Below are 14,417 nucleotides of genomic sequence, written 5' to 3'. Positions count from 1 at the left end.
TTCATATCTGTTGGGCTTTCTTAACAGGGTTCCCCAGTGTATGGGCTCCCCAGGGAATCTGGAGTTTTGCAAGAGATGTAAGGAACGTACCAGAGTGCTCTCTCCCGTCTGCAAGCGACTTTCGAACGTGTGCAGCAGGGTAATGAAATCAGCAATATCTAACACCAAACAAAGCATCAGCCACACGCTGAGGAGCAGCAGTTGGCAGAATATCTTTGGCAGTTGTGATTTTTGCATTAGTTCCTCTCTGTGACTATTCACCTGTTTCTTTGCCTTTATAATAGCTTTAGTGGGAATTTTTTTCAGCGCTGCTGAGAGGCATCTCTGGAGACAGGCCTTTGTGCACCATTAAACAAGTACAGCATAGTTGGCCGGAGTGCAAGCTTCCCCTGCCTTCCCTGCTAGTGCCCCTTAAGCCTCATTGTGAGGGGTCACTTGGGGAAGGGAGGGGAGGCTAGTCTCCATGGTCCATTGACTGCTTGACCTCCCTGCTGGTTATTCTTCTGCTGGGGACACTGGTCTAAACCCAGCAGCTCTTTCCACATTGACGACTGAACCACCACTGGGTGAGAATAAATTCTGATTGGACACAGCCCCGATTCAAACCAGTTACTTGGATCTTGTATATACCTGGCATTAGCCTTGATTTCAGCTGCTGATTTAATTGCACCCATGCAGACAAGGAAAGCCACAACTAAAACTGCTGGCGGCCATCCCTACTTGAAAGTGTATATTTAAAAACAAAAAGCCATACCTTAAAACTCTACCAAAACAAGACACTCCATTGTACCCACTTCTCCCTGAGGGAGAAGATGAGAGAACAAACAACATGTTGCTTAATACACTACTGGAAGATGCTCAGATATTATGGTGGTAAGCTTTTGGTATAAGAACCTATATAGAACAGAATAGACACCAGGGTTCCACTGGTCTAAATCATGTCTTTCCTTGTCTGCAATGGCGGTGCATTATGATGGCTGAAATCCAGGCTAATTCCTGGTGCAGACAAGACCCTTGAAGTCAAAGACTCCGTGGTGAAAGACACTGTTACCCAGTCCCCTGATCCATCCCGGCCCCATGATATCTCAACTCAACATCTTCAGCTCCAAAAGAATCTGAGCTGCTGTAATGCCACAAGATTTAACTGGGAATTGGTCCTGCTTTGAGCAGGGGGTTGGACTAGATGACCTTCTGGGGTCCCTTCCAACCCTGATATTCTATGATTCTATGATTCTATGATTCTAAGATCTGGCTGTCTTCTGTGACCTCGGTGCTGGAAGCTAACTAATAACATTAGCTCTCCTTTTCCCCCAATAGGATTGTGTGTTTCTGTGCAAAAACAACACTGCATTAAAAACTGATAAATTCAATTAGTAGGTCCCCACACATCCATCCAGCAAATGGATTTTTGATTAAGGAGGCATTGTAGGCCATTTGTCAAAAGCCATCATTTCGGTATTCAGACATGCTGAAGAATGGTGACACGCCTCTTAAATATTTATTGCGCTTGTCACTTTTCCTATTCTTAGCCCTACAAACATCCCCCTGTTGCAAATTAATCATGTGCAAATAGATCAGACCATGAATTGTTGTTGAAATGAAATGTTAAAGTAATTTTCTCAGGAGTGCGCATTGTCACTGGATTTTATATTTATTTTCCAAAAGAATTTCTGGTTGGGTCTTAATTTTTCTCCCATCGTTGCTGAAACCCGCAATGTTCCCTCCGTCGCTCTGACAGCTGGTGTTGCTCACATGTGAGCAGACTGCTGAACTCCCAGCTCTGAATCACTTCAACCTGCGGTACATGGCCTGGCAGAACATGAAGCCATCAGGCGCTGAGTGGACCATTTTCCATGGTGCTTCTCTTGGCGGGATGGAGACATGGAATGAGTAGCTTGTGGTGACAGCATGAGTGAAACAGAACCTGCCTGTGGCCAACACCTAGCAATGAAGTAATAACAAATAGAACTAACTGGCTCGATTTGCAAAGGCTTTGTGGTGTAATTGCATATACAACCCCTTGGCTGGGCCAGCTCACAGGTGGGCTGAAAGGAAAGAGATTCTGATCGCTAAGCACAAAGAGCAAATCTCTGAAAAGGTGGCTTCCATACTATTATGGGTTGGGTGTGACCACAGCCCTTCATTGAATAGAGTGGTAAGACACAATGAAGTTACCTGGTAGCTGAAACAATAACAACCTCCACCGCATACGCCGGCCTATGTCACCACCCACAGCAAGGCACTTGGGCAAAGGGGGTTCACTGGCTATTCTTTTGTGAAGGTGTGTGTGTCTGAGAAAGCATCAGAAAGACCAGAGAAGCTGGGAGATAAGGGGCAGAAAAGCCAAGAGCAGTCACGCTGGGAGTGTGGCCCTCAAAAAAGCCGGGAGAGCACTTTTGGGCAGAGTGTTGTCTGAAAGAGGCTGGGAGCGATGAGCAAAGACATGACCTCCTGTTGCTTGATTCCTGCTGGGTTCAAAGAAACAGGACTTTGAATCAGGTGCTTCTTTGATGCAATCCTGTTTCTTTAAAAAGGCTGTGCAGTCATAATTTCTAACAGGACCAACCCACAGGACCCCAACATTTTTGGCTAACCACTTGAGTCAAAAGGGGTAACTTTATAGTAGAATTAAAACAATAATTAGCAGTCCAATCAGAAGCTGCCATCTTGATAGCGCACTGGTGCAGGGATGATTTGGGGACTGCAGGTCCCTTTCAACGTGTGACTAAGCAGGAGGCTTCCAAAATCCTCATTCCATTGCTTCTCTGGAGTCCTTGGATCAGCTCTAGCTAGCCCCTCCCCCTTCATTCATTTTAAACTTAAAATAAATGAAACATCTTTAAAAGGAAAACAAAGGAACCCAGTGTATCCTCCCAGCTCCCAGAGCAGCCTGGGCTGGTTTGAGCAGCTTGCATTGTGTCTGATGGTGCCCTGTCTTTGCCCTTTTCAGATCTGGGACACCGCAGGGCAGGAGAGGTTCCGCAGTGTCACTCACGCCTATTACCGAGATGCCCATGGTAAGAGCTTCTCTGCGCTCCCTTTTTCTAGGGGGGCCAAATAGAGTTTAAAGGGACAGTGTTAAGGGCCCCCGGGATCATGGATCCACACAGAGCGTCATGCTCCTGGCGGGTCCCTGTTGCTGCTGTTTGAGTTTGTGCTCCTTGCTCGGGCTGGGGAGTGAGTCTAGACAGCTCTGTGTTAGCATCACTTTCCCCTCCTGGTTTCTGTGCCCCAGCCTGCTGCTGGTGTGTCTGGGGCACAGCTAAGGTGACCAGATAGCAAGTGTGAAAAACTGGGGACGGGGGGTGGGGGTAATCGACACCTATATAAGACAAAACCCCAAATATCAGGACTGTCCCTATAAAACCAGGACATCTGGTCATCCTAGGCACAGCATGGCAGGAAGGGAGTCCATCATTTAAAAAAGAATCTCCCAGGGAGATTTAAAATTATCTCCTCTATATTGTCCAGCTCCTCAGTGACTGAGCAAATGTCACGCCTCCCACACCACGCTATTTTACAGAGCTGTTATTGAAAGTGGACGCTGTTAGCACCTGAAAACACCCTTCATTCCTAGCGTTAGTACCAGAAATGCAGGTGATTTTTAAATGGAAAGAATTTTAAAAGATTAAATTGATTCATTTTCGGCCTCATCCTGCCTCTGTTGGAGTCAGCGAGGAAATCCACGGTGCAGGCTCAAGCCCTGTCTGCCCTTTTCCTGGGGCAAGGAACACAGACTGGTTAGTTTCACATTTAAGAGCCTCTGCTGGTGGAAATTGGCAAGGCTCTGTTGAAGGCTGTCAGGAGAAACTGACCCTTTAAGGGAGCTGGGCTCATTCTCACCGGTGCCAGGTTTAGCTTACTCCTCATGTGAAGGGAATGATTGGTTCTTGGAAAGACTCCGGTGCAGCCCCCATGCAAGATTTTGTCTTTCACGCTCAGAACCCACCCTTTATCAGTGGGGCTCTGCCCCAACCTGAGTGGGTGTTTAACAGCTGTGGGCAGGCTGGTGGAAAAATTTGTAGAGTTGGGGTGCTGAAAGCCATTGAACAGAACAGTAAACCCCATATATGAGGGAAGCCAGGCATTCAGCTGCCATTATTCCTTCAAGCCACCCGCCTAGATCCTGCCTGTGGATCTCAGAAGCCAGATCTCGTACCATTCTGTAGTGATGAAATCTCTGCAGTAACGAATGGCCAATAGGGACAGAGCTGGAAGGAGCTCTAATGATATGGTATGCTCTCCCTTTGAGAGTTTCCTCTTCCAGAGCACCCCCAGCCCTCTGTTAAGCCATCTCCAGGCCGACCTCTTCTCTTCCGTTTCTGCTCAGGGAGCTCCAGTCAAAGTGAACGGGAGCGCCATAGATCTGTCAAGGGAAGATGAGACACTGGTGTGTCCGTCCTGGGAAATGGTTACTGAACAGCATGTTCTTGTAACTCCAAGTGAAATGAGCTGTAATAATGACAACAGACATTTATGCAGCTCCTTTCCTTGGGGACAGCTCAAGAGTGCTTGACAAACGGTATATGCAGGAATCTTCGGGGCGGCTGGGGAGAACGCAGCTGTTGCTCAACATTTCAGGGAAGAAATGAAGGAGAATCCCAGGTCTTTGCAGAGGGATCTAAGACAGGAAAATGGAATCACCCAAGCGGGAATTTGGGCAGTACCCTGGGCTCTCTTTTCAGAGGATGTCTAAAAAAAATTTTATTTTTCACATACACCGTCTCAGGCAGAATATTGGTTTGAAATGTTTCAGTGTTTCACAGGAAAATTTCAAAATGAAACAACTTTTGTCACTAAGAAATTTTGAAAAAATTGAAAATTTGACATGTTTTCCTTTTTCTTCCCAGTTCTTGTTTTCTTCGGTTGCCAGTGAATGCAATACAGGGAATAATGGGTAGTATTTTCTTCACCCCTTTTTCCTTTTCTTTTCTTTTCCACTCTGTAACATTTCCAAAGATGGAGAAATCTTTGAAAAATCCGACTGGAAAATGGGAAATGGGAGGGGAGGAGGAAAGCCCTAGCTATCGCCAGCACTCATTGTATCGCACTGAAAGGTGAAAAACGAAAAAACGGAGAGGAGAAAACAAAAGCCTAAAACTTCCAAAGTCTTTGTTTTTTAAAAAAATTTCAGTTCCAAACTATGTTTAATTTCAAAGTTTCCCTTTGAAATCTCTCTCTCTCTCTCTCTCTCTCTCTCTCAAAAAAAAGAAAAGGCTGATTTTTTTAAATGAAATCCCATTTTTCCATGGGAAAACTTTGACCACCTCTAACCACAAATAGTTAAGCCCTGAGCTGTGTGCAGAAGGTAAGAGGCTGAGCCCCCAAGAGAGCTCTGCTGGGGCAACGGCTCAGTACCAACTTGAGGCAAAGATTCATAGGTTCTAAAGCCAGAAGGGACCATTACGATCCTCTAATCTGACCTCCTGGGTAGCACAGGCCAGAGAACTGCCCCAAAGTAATTCCTACAGTAAATCTGTTCGAAAACTCCAATCTTGGTTTCAAAATTGTCGGTGATCAAGACTCCACCATGACCTTGGGTAAATTGTTCCAGTGGTTAATTACTCTCACTGTTAAAAATTTAGGCCTTATTTCACTTCTGAATTTGTGTATCTTCAGCTTGCAGTCTTTAGATCATGTCCTTTCCCTGCTAGACTGCAGAGCCCATTGTTAAATATGTGTTCCCTCTGTAGGTATTTATAGACTGTGATCAAATCACCCCTTAACCTTCTCTTTGTTAAACTAGATCAATTGAGCCCCTGGAGTCTATCACTATAAGACATGTTTTCTAATTATTCTCATGACTCTTCTCTGAATCCTCTCCAATTCATCGACCTCCTTCTTGAATTGTGGGCACCAGAACTGGACACAGGATTCCAGCAGCAGTCGCATCAGTGCCAAATGCAGAAGCAAAATAACTGCTCTGCTCCTCCTCGAGATTCCCACGTTCGCTCTTTTGGCCACAACATCACACTGGGGGCCCTTGTTCAGCTGATTCTCCACCACAACCCCCAAATCTTTCATGTACTGAGCCACCAACACTGTTTCTTACGGGTCCTGCTGTTTTCATTGCAGGTCTTCCGCCCACATTCTGAACACGGCTGACTGCTTGGATTGAGAGAGCAGACAAGTTCACATCCCCAAGCCAGTGCACCTGCAGGCTGTGTGCTTAGTGTTATCTCAGTGCCTCTGACTGTTAGGTGGTATCTCAGGCGTGCTTTCTTTGGAGGAAAAGCCAGCTGGCTTTAAGTGCATTGATCACCGCAAACTGGAACTCTTCCTTTGCAACCCAGTGATATCTACAGATGCTTTCCTTCTGTGAAATGAAGATTAACCTTCCCCCACTGAGCAACCCGTCTGACTTCTAAACAGTCCACATTTAGTCAGCACCTTTATCCTGTTCGACAGAATGAGAGTACTCTTGGGAGATGGTCGCATACTCATGTGCAGAGGGCCCCATGCTGGTGAAAGGCCAAGGATCGCATGTAGCCAATGGAAGGCTTGCAAAGATCACGTGCATTGCAGGGAACATGCCAAGCTAATATCCCGAGCATCCTCCTTGCCTTGGCATATCATGTACCCGTGGCATCCTAGTTCTTTGTTGGCATGTGGGTGGTCTTTTCTTGGCAAAACTCCCCATCAGCCTATGTCTTGAGTAAGGATTTGGCTTTTGGGTGTCACTATTTCACTGTGAATGATTCCAAGTGCAGCCGGGTAGGGGATAATGTTATAGTTGCTTTGCTCTGATGATAGCCCGTGTGTTAGGAGAACCTTTGCTCTTACTTGGTGTGAAATTCGGAATCGTGAGTTAGTGACTTACACGGGTTTTTATTCATTTATTCCGATCTGCTGTAGCTATTGTGTTCAGTCACAGAAATAAAGCATAGACTTTTAGAGGAACTGGGAAGTAAAGCTTTGGCTCCCTGAACAGTCTCAAGCCAATATTAGATGTACCCATGAACAATGCTGGAGAAAGGAAGGCAGCTCACCGTCCTTTCAGAGAATTGATTTCTTTGGTAAAACACGGTGTCCTTTGTACGTCGGGCATGTTGTACTTGGTCACTTTGTAGGTTAGTTCTAGGGGATGCTTCCCAGCAGGTTATCAGCCCTGTGGTCAGTATCTCAACCAAACCCCTGCACCCAAGCGGTCCTGGACTTTGCGGAAGTTGGGATCTTCATCCAGACTTTGTGGCCCCAGTGTATCGACCTATCTGCAGCATCTGTAGATGTGGTAGGGCAGGGGCAGCAAGGGACCGACTGGCTGGCGACTAGCCCTAGAGCTAACCTTCTCGTACATCCCCTTGTTTGGGTGCCAGGGAGAGCTGGGGGAATTGGGGGCAGGAGGGGAGTGGTGGAGAGGCAGGGTTTGAGTTTCACTTTTCAGGGGACCGGGGGGAGTTTTCTTGTTCCTCTCTGAGAGGGAATGGAGCAGCGCACCCCAATAGAGAACAGGGACGGGGGAGTGTCAGGGTGGGTCTTCCTGACCCCGGCTGACCGCTGATTTTTTTTTTTATCTGCGAGGCTGATGTTAAAATGCAAAGCAAGTGGAACTCTGGAGGTTGCGTTTTAATTTCATATTCGTTTAAGACAGAATATGTGGCTAAGCCAGGCACTCAGAACACGCTCTGCAGGGAGGGGCGTGGAGTTACCTGAAAGGCCTCAATGCTGCACCAGCCAAAGCTCTCCTGCCTGAAATGGGAGTTGGAGCAGGCCTCTAGGGCTTGTGAAGGTTGCTGAATTGAGACCCCTGGCAGCTGAATTCTCTGCCTGCAGATGCAGCAGCGGCGTAAGACCACACACTGCACTGCCCTTGTACCCCGACGTGATCCTGGAGGGGACCTCATCCGAGAGGACAATCTCCATCTCCAAAGTTGATCCATGGCACTTCTTGCTGAGTCCCCCTTCAAGGGACCAGTTGTTGCCAATTGTAATGTGCAAACATAAGCCACTGAACAGCCATTAGCTCGGGGTGGGTTTTGGTCATTCACCGCTGACCTGGCCAGGATTCAAACCAGTGTTTAGCCATTAAAGGCTCACTGTCACATTCTCATTCTCCCCGGTCATCCAGTCCTCTGTCGTCTTTGGCACACCGAGGTACCAAGCCCCCAGACATATAGCATGTGCGCTCTGACTGGTGCATTGCACTGGAGCAGGCTTGTCCATTTGGGGTCTCCCCCAGGGGGTTGTAGTAGTTTGGCCTCTGCTATTTTTTCCCTTGTGTTGTGCATTCTTCCAGTTTTTTCACGTGATACACGAAAGAGGGAGATGCCCTTCTGCCCCCAGCCTGAGCTGTTCCTGTAAGAGTCTCCCTGAGCGACAGAGGAGCATCATGGGAAGAGGTTACCGACCAGGCGAGAGAGGCACTTGTGTAAACCACTGTGATAATGCGCAGGACACTCGGCTCCTGAACGAGATGCCTGGGAAGTTCCCGTTCTTGCCCTGTGTCATTTACAACTGAATAATACCTATAGAAAGGGCCTGATTCACATTCCCACGAAGGCCCCTTGGCCCCCGTTAGGCAGTCATGAAGGAGTACATGTGCGACTCAGGCCCAAGGTGGTGTAGACCAGTCTGTGAAGGCGCTATGCAGATGTGTCATCTCTGTTCATCGTCCTTGCCAAGATTTTGGTCATTTCTTAGAATCATAGAATCATAGAATATCAGGGTTGGAAGGGACCTCAGGAGGTCATCTAGTCCAACCCCCTGCTCAAAGCAGGACCAATCCCCAATTAAATCATTAATTCTTTCTGGACTCTGACTTTCCTGGATCGTAGGCACATTCCTGTGCCCAGCACAATGGGGCCTCGGGTGCTACTTTATTGTCAATGACAATTATCTAAAATTGCCAGTTGCTTTTCCAGTCCCCAGCTGCCTCCCCCACCAGCGAGGCGGGAGCTTGCATCCTGCATCTGGGGTGTTGATGTCTCCTTAAAAGGACTGGCTGCATCTTCAGTGTCTCCCCCAGGCAGTGCTGTGGCAGGGAGAGTTCAGAATATTGCTCATCCTGGCACTTGCTGCTGGGTCTCTCGGGCTCTCTGGAGACTGGTGCAATTCCCATGCAAGTTTTGCATAGCTGAGAAGGTTCCTACTAAATTTACAAAAAGAAAGCTGTTTTATGGAAGGTGCCTTCATGATTTCCTAACCCATTGTGAGAGATACTAATGATTTCAGTAAAACACATATTACAAGTACAAAGCTTTTGCCTCTTTGCATGCACCTAAGAATGTAAGAATTGCCACAATGGGTCAGATCAATGGTCCGTCTAGCCCAGTGTCCTGTCTTCTGACAGTGGCCAGTGCCAGATGCTTCAGAAGGAATGAACAGAACAGGGCAATTATTGAGTGTCCCATCGCCTGTTGTCCAGTCCCAGTTTGTGGCAGCTGGAGGTTTAGGGACACCCAGAGCATCCCTGACCGTCTTGGCTAATAGCCATTGTTGGACCTGTCCTCCATGAACTTCTCTAATTCTTTTTTGAACCCAGTTATACTTTTGGCCTTTACAACATCTCCTGGCAACGAGTTCCAGATTGACTGTGTGTGGTGTGAGGAAGTACTTCCTTGTGTTTGTTTTAAACCTGCTGCCTTATTTCATTGGGTGACCCTGGTTCTTGTGCTATGTGAAGGGGTAAATAACACTTCCTTCTTTGTTTTCTCCACGCCGGTGATAATTTTACAGACCTCTCTCATATCCCCCCTTAGTTGTTTGTTTTCTAAGCTGAAAAGTCCCAGTCTTATTAATCTCTCCTCACATGGAAGCTGTTCCATTCCCCGATCATTTTTGTTGCTGTTCTCTTTACTTTTTCCAATTCTAATATATATATATATTTAGCTGGAGTGACCAGAACTGCCCACAGTATTAAATGTGTGGGCATACTATGGATTTGTATAGTTGCATTATGATATTTTATGTCTTCTTCTCTCTCCCTTTCTTAATGGTTCCCAACGTTCTGGTCGCTCTTTTGCTGGTCAGCTCGTTGAACAGATGTTTTCAGAGAGCTAGCCATGATGACTCCAAGATCTTTGTTGAGTGATAACAGCTAACTTTAGACCCATTATTTTGCATGTACAGTTGGGCTTGTGTTTTCTACTGTGCATTACTTTGCATTTCTCAGCATTCAGTTTCATCGCCCTGAAAACATCTTGCTGTAAAAAGCAAAACAAACAAAACCCCCTGTGACCATTCAGCAAGCAATTCCCTGCATTAACTGTGTCTTTTCCTCTCTCCACAGCTTTGTTACTGCTGTACGATGTTACAAATAGAGCATCGTTTGACAACATCCAAGTAAGTTGGACACGGTCAGGTCCCATGTGGAATGTGATGAGAATTTAAGGCAAATACTTTGTGTTTCTTGAGTTGTTGTACGCAGGTTGGTCGGTTGGTGTTGATGACATCCCAGAATTGTTTTTCAGTGTTTATAAGATCCTATTGGCCGGTCTGTTCTGCCTCACCTTAAGAGCAGGGTTGGTGAAGCAGGTCGCGTAAACCAGGATAACTCTTACCTCCCTGCAGCTCATACTAAGCTCTTCAGTCCAAACCTTTCTGAAGTCTGATTCATTATTTTCAGCAGTTGTTATTTTGGCTGCCGCCTCAGCCTTTCAGGGCTCCCATCTGGCGTGGCAGGGAAAAGTCTGGAATACCCGGGCACAGGCGGCTATCGTGCTAATTCTGGCCAGACATGAAGTAGGAAGTTCTGGCGGTCTCACAAGACCCTGTTTTGGCAAGATCTGAAGCCTGATTTTGCAGACCCAAGAGACTTCAAGAATTAGAAGACGCTTGAGCATCAGCTCGAGTTTTGCATGCTCCTCTGTACTGCCAAGCCTTTTGATGCCTTCCTGCTATCTGTGAGCAACTGACTCGGGCTTTAGTTCTGAGCAAGTGCTTGTTATGCTCTCTGCACTCTTGTTCTCGGATTGCATTCCAGAGGCAAGTGCACTTACAGAATAAATTACTGTGAACAATTAGGACCTTGCGAAACACAGAGATTTCTGTGTAATGCTATGTAGCTTGAAAAAGAAATAATCACAGTCTGGTTACCAGGAGATTGATTCTGTTGACACCAAAGACTCACGAGAGTATTGACACTTGCTGCTGGGTAATGGGAGCAGCAGGGGAGAATGTCTTCCATTCAGACACAGGAGTCTGATGAGAAGGGGTGTATATATAGCGATCTCCCTAAGAACACTGCACGCCTCTTCTCCTGAGAACAGGCCCTTGCAATCGACCCAAGTAAATTGCGTGGTGATACAGTACTGGATATGATGATCCACATCCCCTAATCCTGCTCATTACTGCCCTATTGTCGATCCCTCCTGCAATTATTATTACTGATATTACTGTAGCACCTAGGAGCCCTAGTCACGGACCAGGTGAGGCTCCCATTTTACAAACACACAACAGAAAGACAGTCCCTGCACAAAGAACTTCCAATCTAAGCGTAAGACACAAGATACCAGATGGAGGCAAACCGACCAACAAGGGAGCACACAGAAACAATGAGGCAATATTGGTCAGCCCAACAGCCTGCGGTCTCAGTCCACCGCTGGCCTGACAATTGTCAAGTTTTTTTGTTGCCATCACCGCAGAAGAGATTTGAAGGAGGACAGTGGGGTGGCTTTGCAGATGTGGAGGGAGAGCTCCTCCCAAGCATGAGGGCAAGGCTGGGAGAAAACCTGAAGGTGGTGGTTTGAAAATGTAACAAGTGGCATCTTAATTACAAAAGGAACTAAACATGGGGCAGCAGCTTTCTGAGCTGGCACTGGGAAGTGGGTTGCTGCGAATTATTTTATATCAGCAGTGGAAATCCTGCATTTTCGAATGCACATTCTGTTACCGTTCACTAAAGGGTACAAGAACCCGTCTCGGCAGAGTGCGAAACGCTGTGCTCATGAGGAGAGGGCCTGTTTTGCATTTGTAATACAGTACAGAAAATCTCAAATGTTGGGTGGATTCATGTTTCACTTCAGGTATTTCAGTCACCTGTGTTACGCCCACACACCGGGTGGGGAGTGGGGGAGATGCACAAACACACTTCACCCCTTGCTGTAATGCAGATGAACTGCTCTACGTTGCACTGCAGTAGCCTGTGGTTTGTGTTCATGATGGATCTTTCTGATTAGAGCATTTTCAAGTCAACTTGGTTTTTGGCCTCCTATGTGAGAACTGTTTAAAAAGCCCATAAAGCATCCCCCACTATCCCCCTGACTGCTGAAACTAGAACTGGTTCCATTTCTTCTGCAGCAGAGTATGACGCGAGGTGGGGAGGGCTCTGAGTTACCACAGAGAATTCTTTCCCAGGTGTCTGGCTGGTGAGTCTTGCCCACATGCTCAGGGTTTAACTGATCACCATATTTGGGGTCAGGAAGGAATTTTCCCCCAGGTCACATTGGCCGAGACTGTGGGGGATTTTCACCTTCCTCTGCAGCGTGGGGCACAGGTCGCTTGCAGGTTTGAACTAGTGTAAATGACAGATTCTCTGTAACTTGAAGTCTTTAAACCATGATTTGAGGATGTCAGTAACTCAGCCAGAGGTTAGGAGCCTATTACAGCAGTGGGTGGGTGAGGTTCTGTGGCCTGCGATGTGCAGCAGGTCAAACTAGATGATCATGACGGTGCCTTCTGGCCTTAAAGCCTCTGAGTCTCTGCTCCTCGTTGGCCAGGCAGTGGAATTTTGGCTTCGTGAAATTGAGACTCTGCTTGGAAGAAGCACTGGGAAGTAGCGACCGTGGTGGCATCTGATTCCTGTCTCTTGCTTCCCTGACGGGTCGTGTCCTCCATGATCTGCAGCGTTGGACGGACGCTCCAAGCGGGCTGATGGCAAAACAATGTAGAATCCCAAATGAGCAAACTCAGTCTCCCAGGCCTTTTCATTTACAATCACTGAGTTTAGCACATCACATTAAAGGCCAGGAGTATCCAAAGTTCATATTGAGGTGCTTGGCTCCTGGTGATGTTACTACCTTTATCCAATCACCTTGCACCTCCTGAGACTGTAAGGAGACAATAGAGGATTAAAGTAGGTCTTGCTCTTACCCCTTCCCCATCTTCCCTGCGCCAATAGAGGGCTGTATGCAGCCAAGGGCCCGAGCTATAGAGTTCTGACTGCAATTCCCCCATCGCACACAGCAACTACACCGCACTGCGTATCTTCTCCTTTACAAAGGCCCATCCAGCCCATATCCTGTCTTCCGACAGTGGTCAGTGCCAGCTGCCCCAGAGGGCATGAACAGAACAGGTCATCAACAAGTGATCCACCTTGCTCAGGGCATATCCTGACATCTCCGGGTTAGGCCCTGGGTGAATTCCAGGCTTGACTTGATGGTGACTCAGTTTGTTTCCATCATGTAATGAGGCTGAGTGAATGGGCAGCCAGCACCCTTTGGGATGAGAAAGCCCTGCTGCGTGTCTGTGAGGTTGCCATCTGGTGGCTGCATGAGCATGTATAGATTGGGCCAAAGCATCCCAGCTTGTTGCTAGAACTCCCCACACGAGTGTGAGTTTAACCCTGCCTCCATTCCCTCAGTATTAGCAAGGCTCCCCAGGTGCCTCTGGCAGGTCCAGGAATATCTTTGCATGCTGTTAAACTGCAGGAGCCGAGCTTCAGCCTCCCCCCCAGGGGCCATGCAGCTGGTATGTTCTCTCTCTCCCATTGCTCCTCAGGGATTTCATGCTACAGAATTTGTCCCCTCTTGGTGCAGGGTCCGTTGCCTGGCCCTTGCCAAGAAAGGTGCGATGATATCCAAGCATGGTGGCACCAAACCCTCTCTCCCACGCAGACCTTGTGCTGGCTCCATGCCGGGGGAGCCGCAACTCGGTCTGAACGAGCCCTGGGGTTCCTTCGTGGGGAAATGGAAATCACTCGCTGACGGGGTCACTGCTCGCGCTGAAGCCTCCCTTTACCGCTCAGGGATCTGGGCTCTGCCACGGATGCCCTGCGGGGCTGTGAGCAAGTCCCACAGGCCAGCCTTCCCCACGGTGTCCTCGAACCCTGGGCGCTTTGGTTTGGGGGGGCAAACTCAGACACCCAGCCCCTGATTTTCACACGTGCTGAGCATCTGCAGCTCCAGCTATTGCCAATGGGAGCTGTCCATAAAGTGTTTTCCACCCGTCTGGCCGAGGGCGAAGCACTTTTGGTCAATGGGGGTGGGTTTATTTAGTAGTTGGTGAACTGGACCAAGCCCTCCAGGCTTCGGCGTGTTTGCTGTCTGACTCCCTTCTCTCTCCTGCCAGGGCTCATCCATGCTGCATCTGGTCACGGTCCCAAACTCATGTCTTAAGCAGGTAGCATGAGGCACCTCCAGCCTGCATGATTGTTTCTATGCTGCGCAGTTCAGACCTGGCTGCAGGAATCACCCCCGGGGAATCTTGCCCTCTGCATAGCATTTTCCTTTGGCGCAAACAGCCTTATTCCCAAGCAGAAG

The 14,417-nt window shown here is 47.8% G+C and overlaps 1 protein-coding gene across 5 annotated transcripts in view; it reads left to right on the top strand.

The window, feature by feature from the left end:
- The window catches only part of RAB26 (RAB26, member RAS oncogene family), a 219,494-nt gene that overhangs the window by 152,610 nt on the left and 52,467 nt on the right, over positions 1-14,417 (top strand). For all 5 annotated transcript variants that reach the window (XM_073361696.2, XM_073361695.2, XM_073361697.2 and 2 more), the window contains 2 exons: positions 2,951-3,017; positions 10,229-10,281. In XM_073361696.2, the coding sequence (XP_073217797.1) occupies positions 2,951-3,017; positions 10,229-10,281 (120 nt within the window). The remainder of the gene's footprint in view (positions 1-2,950; positions 3,018-10,228; positions 10,282-14,417) is intronic.

Source organism: Lepidochelys kempii, chromosome 10, assembly GCF_965140285.1.
Source record: "Lepidochelys kempii isolate rLepKem1 chromosome 10, rLepKem1.hap1, whole genome shotgun sequence".
In the NCBI taxonomy this organism is placed as follows: domain Eukaryota; kingdom Metazoa; phylum Chordata; order Testudines; family Cheloniidae; genus Lepidochelys; species Lepidochelys kempii.
Note: the sequence above shows the minus strand (reverse complement) of the source record. Positions and strands in the feature narration are given on the sequence as shown.